The 16,750-nt window shown below is 53.8% G+C and overlaps 2 protein-coding genes across 12 annotated transcripts in view; one reads left to right on the forward strand and one right to left on the reverse strand.

Moving 5' to 3' along the window:
• The window catches only part of ADAR (adenosine deaminase RNA specific), a 51,975-nt gene extending 48,571 nt beyond the window's left edge, over positions 1-3,404 (forward strand). For all 11 annotated transcript variants that reach the window (XM_061404678.1, XM_061404732.1, XM_061404704.1 and 8 more), the window contains 2 exons: positions 345-472; positions 636-3,404. In XM_061404678.1, coding sequence (XP_061260662.1) covers positions 345-472; positions 636-873 — 366 coding nt within the window. In that variant the 3' untranslated portion in view covers positions 874-3,404. The remainder of the gene's footprint in view (positions 1-344; positions 473-635) is intronic.
• A 1,434-nt stretch (positions 3,405-4,838) lies between these two features.
• CHRNB2 (cholinergic receptor nicotinic beta 2 subunit) lies at positions 4,839-16,703 on the reverse strand. Its single transcript, XM_061404746.1, has 6 exons — positions 16,385-16,703; positions 14,946-15,091; positions 14,716-14,760; positions 14,192-14,301; positions 12,466-13,435; positions 4,839-8,787 (listed from the first exon to the last, which is right to left on the reverse strand). Exons 1-6 carry the CDS (start codon positions 16,446-16,448, stop codon positions 8,617-8,619), a joined length of 1,506 nt encoding a protein of 501 aa, XP_061260730.1. The 5' UTR covers positions 16,449-16,703; the 3' UTR covers positions 4,839-8,616.
• Positions 16,704-16,750: the final 47 nt, after the last annotated feature.

Genomic DNA, 16,750 nt, shown 5'->3' on the forward strand with positions numbered 1-16,750 from the left:
CCTGGGTTGGGAAGATCCCCTGGAGGAGGAAATGCAACCCACTCCAGTATTCTTACCTGGAGAACTCCATGGACAGAGGAGCCTGGCAGGCTGCAATCCATGGGGTCACAAAGAGTTGGATATGACTGAGCGATTAACACTTTTACTTTTTTTCTTCTTTTAGTTTGGAATTCATTTGAACTGAGGTGGGGTTAGTACATCTGAGTCTTAGCCAAACAACATCATAAACAAGGGGGAAAGATCGTGACCCCGTCTTCCCTCTTCCTGTGAGTCTTGAGTTCCTGCTTCAGAAGCTTTTCTCTGAAAGTTTCCATCTCCCTCCCCCTTGCTCCTGGAATTCGTAGGTTGGCCGAGTCAGTGTATACGATTCCAAAAGGCAGTCTGGGAAGACCAAGGAGACAAGTGTCAACTGGTGTTTGGCTGATGGCTACGACCTCGAAATCCTGGATGGGACCAGAGGCACCGTGGACGGGTAAGGAGCTGGGGGGGCACAGCCACACAGCCAGGTGTGCCAGCCGGACTGCCAAGGGGCATCACGTTGTCAAACACCAGAGCTTTTTAAGTTGCCGCCTCCCCACCCCCAGTGCCTCCACTGTTCCATCCCAGGTGAATAATGAGTTCTTCTGTTTCCCCAGGCCACGGAACGAATTGTCCCGGGTGTCCAAAAAGAACATTTTCCTTCTATTTAAGAAGCTCTGCTCCTTCCGATACCGCAGAGATCTACTTAGACTCTCCTATGGTGAGGCCAAGAAAGCTGCCCGTGACTACGAGATAGCCAAGAACTACTTCAAAAAATCTCTGAAGGACATGGGCTACGGGAACTGGATAAGCAAGCCCCAGGAGGAGAAGAATTTTTACCTCTGCCCGGTGTAGTGGCCCCGGGACTGACGGGTCAGGGGTTTCACACTGGGTGCGAGAGAGAGGCCGTAGCATTCCTCATCACAGGGGTCAAGGGGTTTGGGGTTTTATTTTCCTTTTTTTTTTTAAAGAGTGGAACTGCGGTTGGTGACACTGAGAACTTTGGGTTCCTGTTATTCTGCTTTTCTTTGGGAATCCCAGGCCAGGTCTCGCCACCCCCTTCTCTTTTCCCCAGCAGAGAGACAGAGACCGCAGGGCAGAGAGAAGGGGTTGGTTCCTTCTTTCCGCCCATTTCCTCTTCCGGTCTATTTCCATTTTTTTTCTGTTTCCTTTCCCTTTGTGTTTGCTACACTGACCTCTTGTGGTCTCGATTAGGTTCCAGTCAACCGTGTGAACCATGCCAGGGACAGGATTTTTCATTTGTGAATTCTGAGGCCCCTCTGCTTCCCGTCTTCCCCTTCTGAGATTCCTTCCTCGTGATTGTTAGTTTTTCCTTTTCCTCCAAGAGGGTAAAGCAGTGAACCTAAAGAATCTGGTGAAACATTTCTAAGGGCCGGAGTTGAACACTGCAGGCAGCTTGTTACCAGTGCCAAGCGTGATGAGAACCTGCAGATGATGCTCCGTGATCTTGCACTTTAGCCGGCTTGGGAGGGGCCCAGCGGCAGGGGAGGCCGCTGCCGGGGAGGTGCGTCCCTTCCCCAGGTGGCAGGAAGGGCTGGGACCCGCCAGATGGGGCTAATGGAATTGCCTGAGCACTAGAGGAGGCCTGCCCTCCAGGGGTAACACAGACCACTTTACCGGTAGGCAGACATACCTTGGAATGTTGCCAAGCTCCCAGCTGCTGCTCCTCCTAAAGCATTCCTAGGAATTTGTCCTGCTGATGGAGGCAGTAACGCTGTAGACCCCAATTGGTAGGAAGAAACCCAGGGTAAATCCTAGAGAGTAAATTGTCTCTGCTCAGATAATCATGACTTAGCAGGAATAAGGCAAAAAAATCATGTTGGGTCAGACCACTGTTCCCCCCAGCATATTTCTCGTGATGGTGACACCAAGGGACAGTGACTAATTCATGGTAAATGGGGAGTTTTTAAAAGAATGCCATAAATGTTGATCCTCAACAGCTACAGATAACCTGTAATTGCACAGGTTTGAAGTTCAGATGTCATTTTCCGTTGATTAACCAAGTGCTTTTGTTTTGCCTAATAGCTTCAGAAGGTTGTCTGCGGGCGGGTCACAGACCCGAGGTCTCCTGCCTGCTAGGGAGTCTTTCTAGGGTTGCCCTTGAGCAGTAACTCCAAGTGAAAGGGCAGGTTGTCCTAAAACTCTGTGAGGTGGGACTGTGGGCCTGCACCTCAAGCTAGCGTGGACTCCTGTGGTCAGAGCCTTGGTCTCTCCTTGGAGTCTGGCTCTGGGCCTAACCAGCCAGGTGTGCTCCAGAAAAGTACAGAGGCTCTGCCCTCTCCAGACCTGAGCCTGCCTCTTTCCCTCTGGACAGTTCCTCTTCATCTGTGAACAGGCCAAACCAGCGCCCTCGGGTGACTTTCCATCCTCCCGCACGCCCTGCCGACCACTGGCTAGTTAAGCCCCGTCTGTCCCGCCTTGTCAGTAGTGGGTACACCCAGGTCCGCGCATTTATTGTCATGGCTACTGTGCCCTCTGTACTTTTGACCAAAGTGAGAAAACTTTAAGTCTTTCAAATACACTAAGGATGTTTCTGCAGAACACCAAAGTGTCCCGTGGAACTAGAAGGGAAGCAGTGCCTGTCTTCTGAGGTGGCAGGGGCCTACCAACCCGGTCCTGTGACTCTTCCACGGGCACGAGATCAGTCCTGGCTCAGCTCAGCTCCCTGGTTCTTTGGGCTGGAGAGCAGCACCTACTCGCTTGGCATGTCCAGCCCCTCTGGGCATTAGAACCTCCACAGAGCTCAGTCTCAGCCACCTCTTCTCAGCTGGGAGCCCAGGCACTCTCAACCGGCCAGAGCCCCCGCTTGCCCCAAGATCTTGTCTGGCGAACTTACAGTATTCAGTTTCTGCTGTAGGAAGAGAGCAAGGCTTCCCTGTACCCGTGCATCCTCTGGAAACAAGCCTGTATTGGGCCCTGCACGGCCGTCCCACCCCGGCGCCCCACCCCCCTCAGGAGAGGCAAAACTCCTGCCTACCCAAAGTGTCTGCTTCACTTTTTTGTCCAATCTTTGTTTTTGATAAGCAAGACCTCCTCCCCAGCTTTTTTTTTTTTTTTTTTTAATGATCTTTGTAGTTGATTTGTCTGAACTGTGGCTATTGTGCATTCTTTGAATAATCACTTGTAAAAAAATTTGTCGCTGCTTCAAGCTATTTCCTTTACTCACGTTGAAGGGATTTTGCTGGCTTTTGGGGTCTCGGTAGTGACTCCCAAGAGCAGAGTGGAGAAGAGCCCAAGCGTAGACTTGGGGGCCACGATGGGTGCAGTCAGTTTTATGATTCTGCTTTTATGTGTCCTTTGGTATAAGTGACTAACAATATACATTCCTCATAAATAAAAAAAAAAAGAATCTGAATTTTTAGAAAGCCTCGAGTTTTGGTTTCCTGGGGGATGAGAAAGTGGGGAACGGAGGGAGCTGTGGTCCTGGGATTTCCAGCAACAGCACTAGCTGGGACTGACTCAGAACCTGGGGAGCGGGTCCCCCTCCAGCAACAGAGAGGAGCCATCTCAAAGGTGAGCTTTTGTCTGATACAGTGGGTGCATCAGACAACCTTTACTTACTTCCCCAGTTCCACACCCCCACCTTCCCCAGCAGAGCCCTCCATCAAGTATCTTGTCCCCAGACACACGCTGTGCGAGATTTCAAGGCCCAGAGTAGGAAAGTGACCCTTGAGACAGCATCACAGCCCACAGATGCAACTCCAGAGGTTTCTACAGCCTTCCACCCCCAGCTGTTTGCCTGCGGGAGGTGCAGGTTGCAGCCTGGGCAGACCTGACTTGGCCACTGTCTTGGGAGACAGGCCATTTGCTTTTTACTTTATAGATGGCACCTAGAATATTTCTCTGTCTTGATTTCAGAGAGGAAACACCATTTTCCACGTTGCCGTTGGGTCAGGATGTCTACAAGTCTCCTCTCTGACCTTGTAAAAATACCATACGAGAGGACAGGAAATACCTGAGAGTGAGGCCTCCTGAGTCACAGTGAAACCTCCCTCTTCATCGACCATACAGATGGAACAACTGAGGCCAGGAGGGCCAGCGACATGTTTTGGGGGACATTAACCTAGGGCCAGAACTGCACAGGTGTCACTCACCATCTGTTGAAATAGTCGGGCGAGCTGAACAGATTCTACAGACAGTGAAGGGCAGTGTCTCTGCCTGCTGTGAGGCTTGGAACCTCGACACCTCTGTCCTCCCTGTTCTCAGGCGTCTGGTCCCACCTGGAGGGAGATGTATCCAGGCCTTTTAGAAAACGAACCATTTTCTTCATACCTAAGGTGAGTGCAGGATGTAAGACTGTCCCCCCAGCTCCCAGCTCCAGGTAGGCTGGAAGGCAAGGCTGCCCCCTGGGAACACAAGAGGTATTTCCTTCAGCATTTTGGTTGCTCACCCAGCATTCATCTCAGCCCACCATTTAATGCGCCTTCCAGGATCCAGGCCTGGGTCAAACCCGTGCTCCAGGAGCAGATGTGCCTTGCACACAGCCATATCTACAGGAGGCCGGGCCTCACCTCTGCCCTGTCCCCCAGGGCCCCTTTTCACAAAGGACCTCTCCAGGAGCTATTTCTGGGCTCTGTCTACTCCAGGCCAAGCCTTATCTTTTCCATCTGATGAATGGACTTGTCAGGCCACCCATCACAGTCACTGATTACCACTGACCTTTTCTTCAGACTTTTTAATGTTTTTAACCTCTCATGGATCCAATTTCCCCAGTATTCTCCCTTTTCCTCTTATTCACCAACCCTGGCCCGTGAGGATCTCCCCACCCCCACTCTCAAGGATTACAGAGAGAGAAGACATCTTTGGAAACAACTTTATGAGAATCTTGAGTTCCTATTGAGTCTGGCCTGGAGTGGGCTAGACCAGTGCAAATGTTTCAGGAGCAGATGGGGTGGCCAAGGCCAGTGTGGGGGAAGACGGGGACACAGCAGCTGGGTGAGGTGTCCTAATGATTCCTAGACCAACAGTCCCGTAGGAACCACGTGACTGTCAAACTGATCTCTGAGACTTGTTGGGATGAATACTGAAAGGTGGCTGTTGGTTCTCTGTCTAGTCTCGAGTGGGCGACTGGCTAGCATGAGTTGGCTTGTGAGGGATGCTGTGACGCCAGCACAACTCTGCCTACAAGCAGAAGGTGACAACTAGAACTGAGTCGGGAGGGGATTCGGAGAAGACCCTGATGCCCTTCACTTCCCCCCGCAAGGAAGCCCTTCTTCCAGCCTCAGAGGCCATGAGCATGGACTCTGGGGTCAGTGTGGGATTTCAGGCCAGCACTGCTCACCAGCTATTTCTTGGTCTCTTGGGCCTCATTTTTCTTCTGTCAACAGGGGCCCGTTCCCTGCAGGATTGTTGTGAGGAGTAAAAACAGGGCATCTGAAGCAGCTGGCCTGGAGCAGGCCACTGGTGCACAGCAGCTAATACTGGGGGGTGGCAGGAGATGCAGGACTGGCGACAAGCTGCACACCCTCTCTCTTTCCTTAGGGGGAAATGACCCGCCCTTCCTGCACAGCCAGCCTTCCAGCACAGAAATGCCAGCTGGGTGCTGCCCGTGTCTTATTTGCTTTTAAATCTGCAATAACTTGGGACCAGCTGTTCCAGTATTAGACTCCTCACTGCCAGAAGACTGCCTTCCTCCTGCTGCAGTGCCAGTCATCACAAGCAGAGAGTTTTTCATGCCTTCTTTTCAGATGAAAAATGGTTCTCAGATGGCCTGTGGCCTTCCCGTCTCTGATAGAGACAATCTCAACTGTTAGCTCGCTGCCACCTCCCAAGTCCAGCTTGCTTGGGTTTCCATCCAGTATCTCTCCCTCTCTCTTCATATGCGGGAACCTTCCCCAATCCTGGCCTGGTGCTGAGCTGGGTACCCAGTTCTCTTCAGAGATGCCCATCATGCCCCCCTTCCCCAACCCCCATAGAAGGGGCCAATGGGCGTCCCTGACAACACCAAGAGGACAGAGGGCCCGTGAGTGGAAGAGACTGGTTCTCCGAAGCTTCTCCATACCCTGAGGGTCAAAGCCTGTACTGAGACGTGGTAACACCTTGCCTGAGCCCTCTTCCCTCCTCTGTCCTCCCCACTGGCAGTCCCCAAGGGCCTGCACCCAGAGATGGAGGGAATGGGACGGCCCCAGGGAACCTGCCTGGCTAACCCTTTCTTCTCTACATTGATCCCTCACACCCTTGCTGCAGTTCTCAGTCAGCTGTCACCCTCAAGTCACAGATGAGGATGAACAAGTTCAGAGTTCAGTGCTGGTACAAGGTGAGGCAGCAGACAACCTCCGGGCCTGGATTCCCTGTGTGTCGGTGGGGTTCATGGAGAGGAGTCGGACAAGCTGCTCTCTGGCAGCCCCTCTGGCACTGTCGAGTAATTTACTTGGACAACAGCCACTTGCAGCAAGTACTGGAAGCAAGTCCAGCCAGGACAGCAGCTGATGGGGCCTCCCCAGCAGCCCTGGCCCTGGCAAGGAGCCTGGGAGAGCTGGGCAAGAAGGCCTCAGGTCAGCACCTTCCCCTTCAGAGGGAGAGTTCCTTTTCAATAGCTGTTCCAGGTTCTGGGATGTTTCCTTGGGGCTGTGAGTTCAAGGTGGGTCCAGGGATAATACAGGCAACTGTCCATCTGCTGTTTCGAGAAGGGAGTCTCCGTACTGCCAAGACACTCACCCCCCAGAAGAGATGTCTGCTGGCCCATTCTGGCAGGAGGGGAGAGGCACACCTCATGCAGCTGCTGGTTTAACGTCTGGATGGTTCCTCTACAGCCAGCACGGGACTAGATCTCCGGGGGGCTGAGCACACACCTGCATCAGGAGGCCAGAGCCAGAGCTCAGCCCAGGAATGGAACAAATCTTTGCTGAAGGGGCTCCAGAAGGCTGTTAGGCTCACCCCAGCACCCCCTGTGTGGCATCTCTCCAGCCCCAGCCCTGTTTCAGGGGGCTATTTCCTCCAGCGTAAGGGTAGGTCTGGGAGGAAGACTGACGTAACAGGCAGCTGAGCCCATGCCTACCAGCTGTGCCTGCCTCTCAGACGACCCCCCGAGCATCTACTCTACACCAGGTGCAGCGCTGGGCTTTTTCACAGACATCACGCCTTCCTCAAAGCAGCCCCACGAAGAGGGGTTGCCCAGTCTATAGATGAGGAAGCTGAGGCCTAGCCAGACTTGCTGAGGATGGCTGAGAGTAAGTGGCAGGGCACCCAGACTCTGCTCCTTGGCCGGCACTCTGCACTTACGCTGCATCTCCCCACCTCCTCGGTGCCTGCAGAAGCAGGCGTCCAGCGGGACTCCAGAGAAGAGCATGGTGTGTCAGGCAGGTGCCTTAGGTGCCCTTGGCAGACAGCCTCGTGTGACCTGCTGGCTGAGCCCATGTTGGGACCACAAATCGGAGCTGGTCATGTGATGGGAGCTGGGCCTGATGATCCCTTAAGAGGCCTGTTTCCTGGGCTCATAGGCCAGGGGAGCCCCTGGGAGAAGCGTCAGGATGCAGCCTCCAGGGCACGCTCTCTGCAGTCTGCTGTGCAGACCTGTCCTTCCCAAGTTCTGCAGCAGCCTAGCTCAGGTTTGGTTGGGAGGAGGAAGGGGAGGAGCCAGAGCAGGAAGAATGGAGCCAGGAATAGAAGGACGGGAAGCAGGAGCCGTGCTGATGTGGCAGAGCTCTGGCCATTCACACCCTGCTTGGCTGGCCTCCACAGCCAGCCCTCTCCTGCCCAGCCTGCTCTGCTGCGGGCAAAAGGGCTGGGTCTGCTGAAAGCTAACATCTTTAGTTTACTTACTCCAGCAACCAGTCTGTTCAAATTGCATGTGGGGTAGGGGGTGGGGAGGAGGGGGAGGAACAGCCTGTGAACCTGAACTCATACAGTTTGAGAATTTAGCCTTTACACTCCAAGTAGGTCACCCAAAGATTGCGAACTCAGAGGCTCCCCTAATACCAAATCTTGCCCCTACGCCCTGGCCTGAATAAGAAAGGAAGTCTAGGGAGAATCCTTCACTGGGAGAAGGGGACCTGGGGCTGAGCACTGGGCTGCATAGAAATGAGGGGCTGTGGGGCAAGAAGTCTCCCCCAGGACTCTGACCTCAGTGCCAGGCTAACATCTGAGCAGGAGCCCCTGGCCACTGTGAGGCCCACCCAGTCCACTGCTGTCCAGTTAAGCGAGGACAGACCTCAGGTCACACCCAGACCCCTCTCCCCCTCGGGTCCCCCTTCTGAGCTGCATGGTCTCAGGCCAGCCAGCACAGCGTCGGAGCCCCTGTCCCACCCCCTGCTCCTGCACAGCCCTTTTCCATGACTTGGAGGCAGCCAATGACTTCACTCCGTCCTCCACTTCTCAGCCTTCATCCTTCAGCAGCAACACTACTGCCTGAGCTGGTCCAAGAGGAGGAGAGCTGCCAGGGCACCACGCAGTTGGTCCAGCCTCCAGGTTAGTGCTGGCTGGGTGTGGGGGGAGGTGGGGGAGGGAAGGGGTTCCAGATGACGCGAAAGATGGGTCTGTGGGGGCAGCACCCCTCTTTCTGGTGGTTCACTCATCTCTCCTCCACCCAAAACTACTGTCCAACAGAGGGGCTGAAGGAGCATGGAGCTGGGGAGGGCCTCACTTGGAGCTGGGAGCCGAGTGGTCTGCGTGGAGGAAGGTGGCAGTGGCGTAGTTCTGGAAGAGAGGCTGCAGGAACATGCCAATCGTGCCAAAGACACAGACGAAGACAAAGATCCAAAGGAACAGGCGGTCAATCACCATGGCAACATACTTCCAGTCCTCACTCACCTGGAGAGAGGAAGGGTAGGAGACCCGGTATCAGTCACATAATACAGGAGGGGCCTGGATCGGGTATAAGCAACTTCCATCACACATCACTTGACCCCAGAGCGACCGTTCCAAAGTTCAGCTTCAGTCTTGCCTGCTTAAAAGCCTCCAGTGACCCCAGTGCCTTCAGCAGCCACCCAAACTCCCAAGTCTAGAATCAAGAGCACCCATGACAAATACGAGCCAACATTTATCTTCTTCCAAGTCCGACTCAGACTTACCAAACTCGTCTGCCCTCTCAGGTCTCTGTGCCTCTGGGTTTCCTCTCAGTCTGGAATTCCAGTCCTCCCTATCTCTACTTGTGAGCTCCTACACATCTTTCAAAGCCTAAATCAAAATGTCACCTCTTCTATGACGCCTTCTCTGATCCCCCGGATCAGGATGAACCTCTGTTTCCTCTGGGGTTCCCTCAGCATTATCTGTGCTGTGCTGTGCTTAGTCGACTACTCAGTCATGTCCGACTCTTTACAACCCCATGGACGGTAGCCCGCCAGGCTCTTCTGTCCATGGGATTCTCCAGGCAAGAATACTGGAGTGGGTTGCCATACCCTCCTCCAGGGGATCTTCCCCACCCAGGGATTGAACCCAGGTCTCCAGCCTTACAGGGGAGATTCTTTACCGTCTGGCCACCAGGGAAGCCCAGTATTTTTACTCCACCGTATTGTCAGTTCAATTCATATGCCTGTCCTCTCCTCCCTCCCCGACTCCCACCCCAACTGAAGCTATGAGCTTGTAAACTACAGGGGCCTGATCTGACTCATTTTTGTAATCCCAGCATCTCAAACACAGAGTTCCAGTAAATGAGTGTTGAACTAGTGAATGAATGGCTGCCCTGCAGGCCTCACTCCTTATATAACTGCCTGGGGAGCCCCTTCCAACAGCCCCAGGATGTGAGGACTGAGTCTCAGATGCCAATAAACCCATCCAGAAGAGAATAACCACTGTGTCTGGGAGCCAGTCACAGGCTCTGCATGAGAGCTGGCCTCCACTCAGAGCCGTTCCACTCGTGTCTGAGTCTGGACCTTGGCACACATGTCCACCTGTAACCTTGTGCCTCCGGTGTACCTGGCACCCTACTGGGCACTGGGGATGTGAGAGAGCAAGACAAACACATCCTGCAGTTCAGTCTACTGAGGGAGATGAACACAAAATAAGTAAAAATAATAATTACACCCTTTTGGGTGCTTGAAAGTGAAAGTTAAGTCGTGTCCAACTCTTTGCGACCCCATGGACTGTAGCCTATCAGGCTCCTCCATCCATGGGATTTTCCAGGCAAGAATGCTAGAGTGGATTGCCATTTCCTTCTCCAGGGGATCTTCACGACCCAGGAATCGAACCCAGGTCTCCCACATTGCAGGCAGACGCTTTACCGTCTGAGCCACCAGGGAAGCCTGGAAACAAAGGCCAGAGAAATGGAGGGGGAGATATCATTCAGGGTATGATTTGGGGAGGCCTCTTTGAGGGAGTAATATCTTAAGTGAAGATCTGATAAGTGACAAGAAGCCAGCTATATCAGGAATAAATTGAAGAAGGAACCAGACAAACCCAAACTGTGGTGGTGGTGGTTTAGTTTCTAAGTCATGTCCAACTTGCAAACTGAGGGACCTTCAATTGGCCTGGGCCCTTCAAAAATGTCTATGCCATGAAACACAAAGCTAAGGAACCGTTCCGGAGTGAAGCAAACAAAAGAGACAGGACAGCCAAGTGCAATTCAAGATCCTAGACTGAGGTGGAGGAGATGGTACAAAGGATATTACTGAGACAATTAAAAAAATTTTAGTATGGACTTTATATCAGATAAAGGTATTGATGCTAATTTCCTGAATTTGATCACCAGGCCTGGGTTATAGAAGACAATATCTCTGTCCTTGGGAGAGAAAAGCTGGAGTATTTGGGATAAAGGGTCACTTACTCTCAACAATAGGGCAAAAATTAATAATAGTAATAATTTTTAAAAGGGAAAAAAAAGGGCATTCCAAGCAGATGGACCAGTATGTGCAAAGGTCTTGAGGCAGGAAAGAGCTTAGCTTGCTTAGAACAAGCGTCAGATAAGCCAGTGACCTGAGCTGTGGAGAGATGACACGTGGTGAGCAGGGGACATTGTTTGGATGGAGAAGCACAAGAACTGAGTCAGGGAGACCATCAGAATCCCCTGCCCTGGGCCAGGCAAGAGCTGATGGAGGCACAGCCAGGGAGGCAGCATGGAGATGGTGAATGAAGGATGAAGCTGAGAATGATTCTGGAGGTTGAGCTCACAAGACAGAACTTCTGATGATTTGGATGGTGGGGGAGATAAGAAAGACAGGCATCGAGGATCACTCCAGGCTTCTGGTCTAAACCATTGGGTGGATGGTGATGTCATTTACTGAAGGATGGGGAGATGAGAGGAGGAGCAAGTTGGTGGTGGGGATGTAAATCAAGCACTCAGTTTTGGACATGTTAAGTTTGAGATGCCTGTGAAACATCCAAGTAGGTCATTGTGTCCTCATCACCTAGCTCAGTAAATGCGCATTACATGTGTTTGCTGCAGTGGGGGAGGCACAAACAGTGGCACAGCCAGCTGAGCCCCTGCACCACCAGCATTCCCCACTTGGCCTCAGCCACCTCTGAGCCTCTAGCCCCATCCTCTCTTGCCTCGGTCCCTCTCATCTTCCATCAGGACCATAACCTGCTTCCTGGCTCAAGCCCCAGCTCCTGCCCTCCCAAGGGACAGAAACACTAGGCTCTGGAGCATCCCACCCCTCACAAACGATAATGCAGGAGCCCACCCTTCCTTACTCCCCAGGCCAGAATGACTGCATCCCAGTGGGAACATGGCCAGTTATCATGGCAACAGTTGAGCCGCAGCCTGGAACCAGCCACGTGATTAAAGACTGCTGAATAGGGCCAGCCACAACCCCAAGTGAGGGGAAGTCAACCCCTCATCTTCCCCACTCCTCATCCCCTGGTTCAGTGTTCAAGGAGTCCCCTTCAGGTAGAGCCACTGCAGAAAAAGCCGTGTGTGCAGAAAGCTCTGGGCAGGTCTTGGAAGCCCTGGCCTTCACCTGCCTCCACCTCCATAAATATTTCACAAGGCCATTCCCTGAGAATTCAGAAGAGAAGGAAACGGATATTGATTTGGGGTTCTGTCCTCTTCCCAGTGGCCGGTGGAGCCACCTAACCACCCCAACACCTCCCATACACACTTTCTACTGCCCTCAATTTTGCCCCCAACACGGGGCACCCCAAGGATTCATCCTCATTTGTGCAAAGAGCTGCAGGTTAACAACATGGTCTTGGGAACACAAGCGGCAGAGAGGGTCTCTGGGGACACAGCCACAGGACAGCTGCAAACCCACAAGGGCCTCCTCCCCTTTGTGGCCACCTTTCCAAAACTAACGACACTAAGGATGCCCCAGCTGAGGCATTTCCCTCCGGATGCTAGTACTCGGGAAGCACCAAGGTCATCCTGGACCAACCGCAGCTTAGGCGGAGCCACCTCCCAGAAGCCAAAGGAGAGGCTGCGCCAGCACCCAGGCCCACAGCCCCAGACCAGACTCGCACTGTCGGCGTCCTGCACTCCGATTAGTTTTGTCTGCGGAGCTTGTGAGGGGCCCTGCAGCCCCGCATCCCATGCCCGAGTCCCTGAGCTGCACTCACGCTCTGGTCGTCGTCCTCACTCCGCATATGATCTGCGATGAAGCGCACGCCGTCCACCGCCTCCCGGAGGCCGCAGCCACACGGCCCCCTGGCGCGCCCGGGGCCTGCTGCCGGCGCCGGCTCCGAGCCGAAGGCCCCAGCCAAGCCCTGCACCGACGCGCGGTTGACGAAGCACGTGCAGGAGTCGGCCCCCAGGGCCTCGCGGAAGAGAGCGCCGGCTCCCTCTCGCTCGCGCTGGCGCCGCCGCAGGCGAAGGCGTTGGCGGGCGCAGCGGTGGCGCGGCTGCTGCATGAACAGCAGCGTGGGCAGCTTCTCCAGGAAGACGACCTTGACCCAGGGCGCCATGGTGTGCGTGGTGGGTGAGCGGTGGTGCACGTTGAGCACGCACACGCTGGTGACGATGGAGAAGGTGACCAGCACCATGGTGAACATGAGGTACTTGCCGACTAGGGGAACGTCAAGGGAGGTGGGCGGCACGATCTTAGAGATAAGCAGCAGGAAGACTGTAAGCGCCAGCAGCACGGAGATGCAGAGCGTCATCTTCTCACCGCAGTCAGACGGCAGGTAGAAGACGAGGATGGCTAGAGAGGTGATGAGGACGCAGGGGATGATGAGATTGATGGTGTAGAAGAGTGGCTTGCGACGGATGATGAAGTCGTATGTGATGTCCACGTAAGTGGAGTCATCCGGGTTCTCGTTGCGTCGGCCGGGCAGCGCCACTATGTCCCACTCGCCGCTGGGTGTGAAGTCGTCCAGGTTGGCCACATCACTCTTGAGCACCAGGTCGATCTCAGTGCGGTCGTAGGTCCACGAGCGGAACTTCATGGTGCAGTTCTGCTGGTCAAACGGGAAGTGCTTTACCTCGATCTTGCATGCGCTCTTGTAGATGGCAGGCGGCAGCCAGAAGATGCTGCCATCATAGGAGACCACCGCATTGGAATAGAAGGACACCTCGTACATGCCGTCGGCACTGCCAAGGGATGGCACAGTCAGCCCTGACTTAAGCATGCCTCCACCCCATCCATCCACCCGGCCCAGAGTGGGAAGAGAGGAAAGCCAAAGGGAGGTATGGGAAGAGGGAGATAGGAAGGACCAGGAATTAATAAGCAAGAAGGGGATGTGGGTGGGTTGGTGGGGAGAAGAGGTGTCCTGGTCAGAAGGCCTGAGGGGCCCCTCTGTTACTTGTCATTCACTGTATAAGCCCGTTGGTCCACATGAAGATGGAGAAGTTGGGGGAGCCAGGAAGCTCAGAGTGAGGAGCCCAGAGCAATGGAGAGGGACAGGGGCAGGTGGGAACAGGAGATGGTACCTAGAGCCTAGGGACTAGTGGCTTTGGGTCTTGGAGGTAAGATGGCTTATTGTAGGAGAGCAGATGGAACCTGGGGGAGAAACTCGGACCTCCAAGGTCTTTGATTCTTACCATTTCTCCAGGAAAGCCTATTTTTTAATCAGTTTGTACACTGGGGACTGTCAGTCCTTGTTTGTGTCACACCGCAGCTCCAAACACTGGGAGTCCTAATTGACTGGGAGGGACCTGGCCATGACCCAAGTTACCTTGGCTGTCCACACTATACCTCACTGGTTTGGGTTTGTCCATCTGAGTAGTGACTTGTCTGTGCCAATGAAAAGTCCCTTCTCTCCCCCAGCATGAGCTAATTTACTTTCTCTAAGACCTGAGCACTCTCAAGTTCTCCTCCAGCCTTCCCATCCCTCCAGGGTCACCTACTTGTTGTATAGGACCACATCTGGGAGCCAGATGTGTTTGGAAGGGAGCCGAACTTTCTTCATGTTGTCAAATTCCTCAGGCTTCCAGGTGAGGCGATAATCCTCCCACTCCTGGGAAAGGGAAAGAGGGAGGCAGCACCGATCTCTGCCCTGGGAGGGGCTCAAGGTCAAGGACAGAGACAAGAGGAGGCCTATTTGGCTTAAAGTTTTTAAAAGTCATTGCATTGCCACCGTGACTTCTCGGCCCAGCAAAAGTGGCTTCTCATTTAATTTGCATAGCCAAGCCAAGATATTAGAATCTACGTTTTGTGAATGAGAAAATGAATCTTGCAGTGTTTGACATATTCAAAGTTAACAGAGCTGGTGAGTAGAAGAACCAAGACTCATATCCAGTTATTTAAGATCCCGAGGTCTATACCTTTCTGCCTCTCTTGAGGAGATTCAAAGAGGGAAAAGCACATGCAAAAAAAAAAAAAAAAATGGAGGAAAGAGACGCCCAGAGGTGTGGGCAGGAAGAACTCTAACCTGAGTCAGCCAGACATTGGTGGTCATGATCTGCTCCCGCTCATGCTGCAGGAAAGAGAAGCTGCTGAGAAGTGCCCCCCCGCCACCGTCCCTCAAGTCTGTGGGCCCCCTACACAACCCAGGCTCCTTCCCCCACCTGCCCAAGCCTTGGGGACTCCAGGAGAATTACTGCAAACATATGGCTATGCCAATTTCAGTAGCTGGGCAGAGAGCTTGGGACCCCCACTCACCACACTGATGAGCTGGGCCAGTGACACCATGAGCTGTACTGTCACCAGCTCAGAGCCATTGGTGGCTGGGCGGATAAGTTTGTTGTAGCGGGAAGGATCCAGGAGATGCTCTACCAGCCGCTCTTCTGTGTCTGTACCCCAGACTCCTGGGCAGGGGAGTGGGGTGGGGGGCAAGAGGTAAGTACACAGCAAGGAGGGCCCACCCAGGATCCCACTCTCCCTAGGCAAGTGGGACAACCTAGGCCCAAATAGGAAGCTGTAGTTTCCCACAGCCCATCCCTAAGAAGATAGCAAAATGCTTAGGCTGCCCCCATGGAAGCCCCTCATATAGCTTCCCACAGCTCATCCCCAAGAAGACAGCAAAATTCTTAGGTTGCCCCCATGGAAGCCCCTCATAGAGAAGTCCCTGTCTGAGATCACTGACCAAGAAGCCCAGACAGTCCCCCAACACCCTCCCACTAAAAACCCATTCTTCAAGGATCAGTGGAGACCCTGCTCTTCCTGCAAGTTCTCAGAGGATGATTTCAAAAGGTTTGAAGTTTCTGTTTCCATGGTTTCTTCTAGAAGATATCTACAGTTCAAGGAGGGTTTTAGAGGGTAGTGAAAGGAGAAGAGTTATATGTGTCCCACCGTACGGCCTTTCTTCTCAGTCAGCGCCCATCTCTGTGTACAAGTAATGTTATGCGCCTCTCCATGTGACTGGCTGTGACCCCCTCCCCGAAAAGGTATTGGGTTGGAGTAGAATAATTGGGCTACCTGAGCTGTGTGGGACAGGGCATATATTTAGCCTCAAGTTCCACACATACAGGAGCTCACCTCTCATGAGATTGCAGGCAGATGTGGAAAGCTCATTTGGTTGTATATTCCTTTTGTACCTGCCCCACCACACACTATCTCCTGCAACCCTGCACGAACGCACCCCCACATCCTCAGAGACCCCTCCCTGGCCCTTAGCCTGGCAGAGCTTCTGCCCTTCCGAGTCTCCCGTCCACCCTCCAAGAGAGTTGAGAAGTTGCTTGTTTCCGTTTCCTGCCTTGCCCCTGTGGAGTGAGCAAAATCAGGAGCCCAATATGAGGGACAGGAAATGATGGAGAGCCAAGTAAGGGGGCTGAACCAGGTAGATTTTCTTGAGATAATGGCTCACTGGAAGTTAAATAGCAATTCAGCTGCAATCAGAGTCTCCCCTTCCTGCCACCCCAGAAATCCTGGGGAGATCCCTTCCTTCCTCTCTGTACCCACACCCTCCCCACCACCACTGCCCAGGTTGCCCTCTCTTCTCCGCATCACCTCGAGCAAGTCCTTCTCCCAGTTCAGTCTCCCAGGTACTCCCAGCTTTCCTGGGGGTCTCTCCCCTAATCCCCAGCAGACTTCCCACCATAGGGATCCCTCCCTTACAAATGCGAGCCTGAGTGAGACAGAGCGTGGCGACTTGTCCTTACCTGAGCACAGTCCGAGGAGGCCAAAGCTGAGGAGCATCGCCTTGAGACCAGAGAGCCAGGCCATGCCTCTGGCATAGCTCGCCGGCTCGCCTAAACGTGCCAGAGCGCGCCCCAGGCTGGAAGGCCGCGGGCGGGGCTCTGTCCGTGGTGCTGAAGCCGCTCCTGAGCCGCCCGCGCCGGGCGGGAGCGGAGCCCAGGGTGTGCTCACAGCCTTTGGTGCTGCCGTGATAATCTCCACGGCGGTTCCTCGGGCTCCAAGAGCGAGAAGGAACCCGCTTCTCGCTTATCCCGGTCTGAGCAGGCGGAGGCTTTTCCGGCTGTTCTTCCAGGGAATACAATTGGGACGTTGAGAGGGAGGAGTCTCCG

Source organism: Bos javanicus, chromosome 3 (assembly GCF_032452875.1).
Source record: "Bos javanicus breed banteng chromosome 3, ARS-OSU_banteng_1.0, whole genome shotgun sequence".
NCBI lineage: Eukaryota > Metazoa > Chordata > Mammalia > Artiodactyla > Bovidae > Bos > Bos javanicus.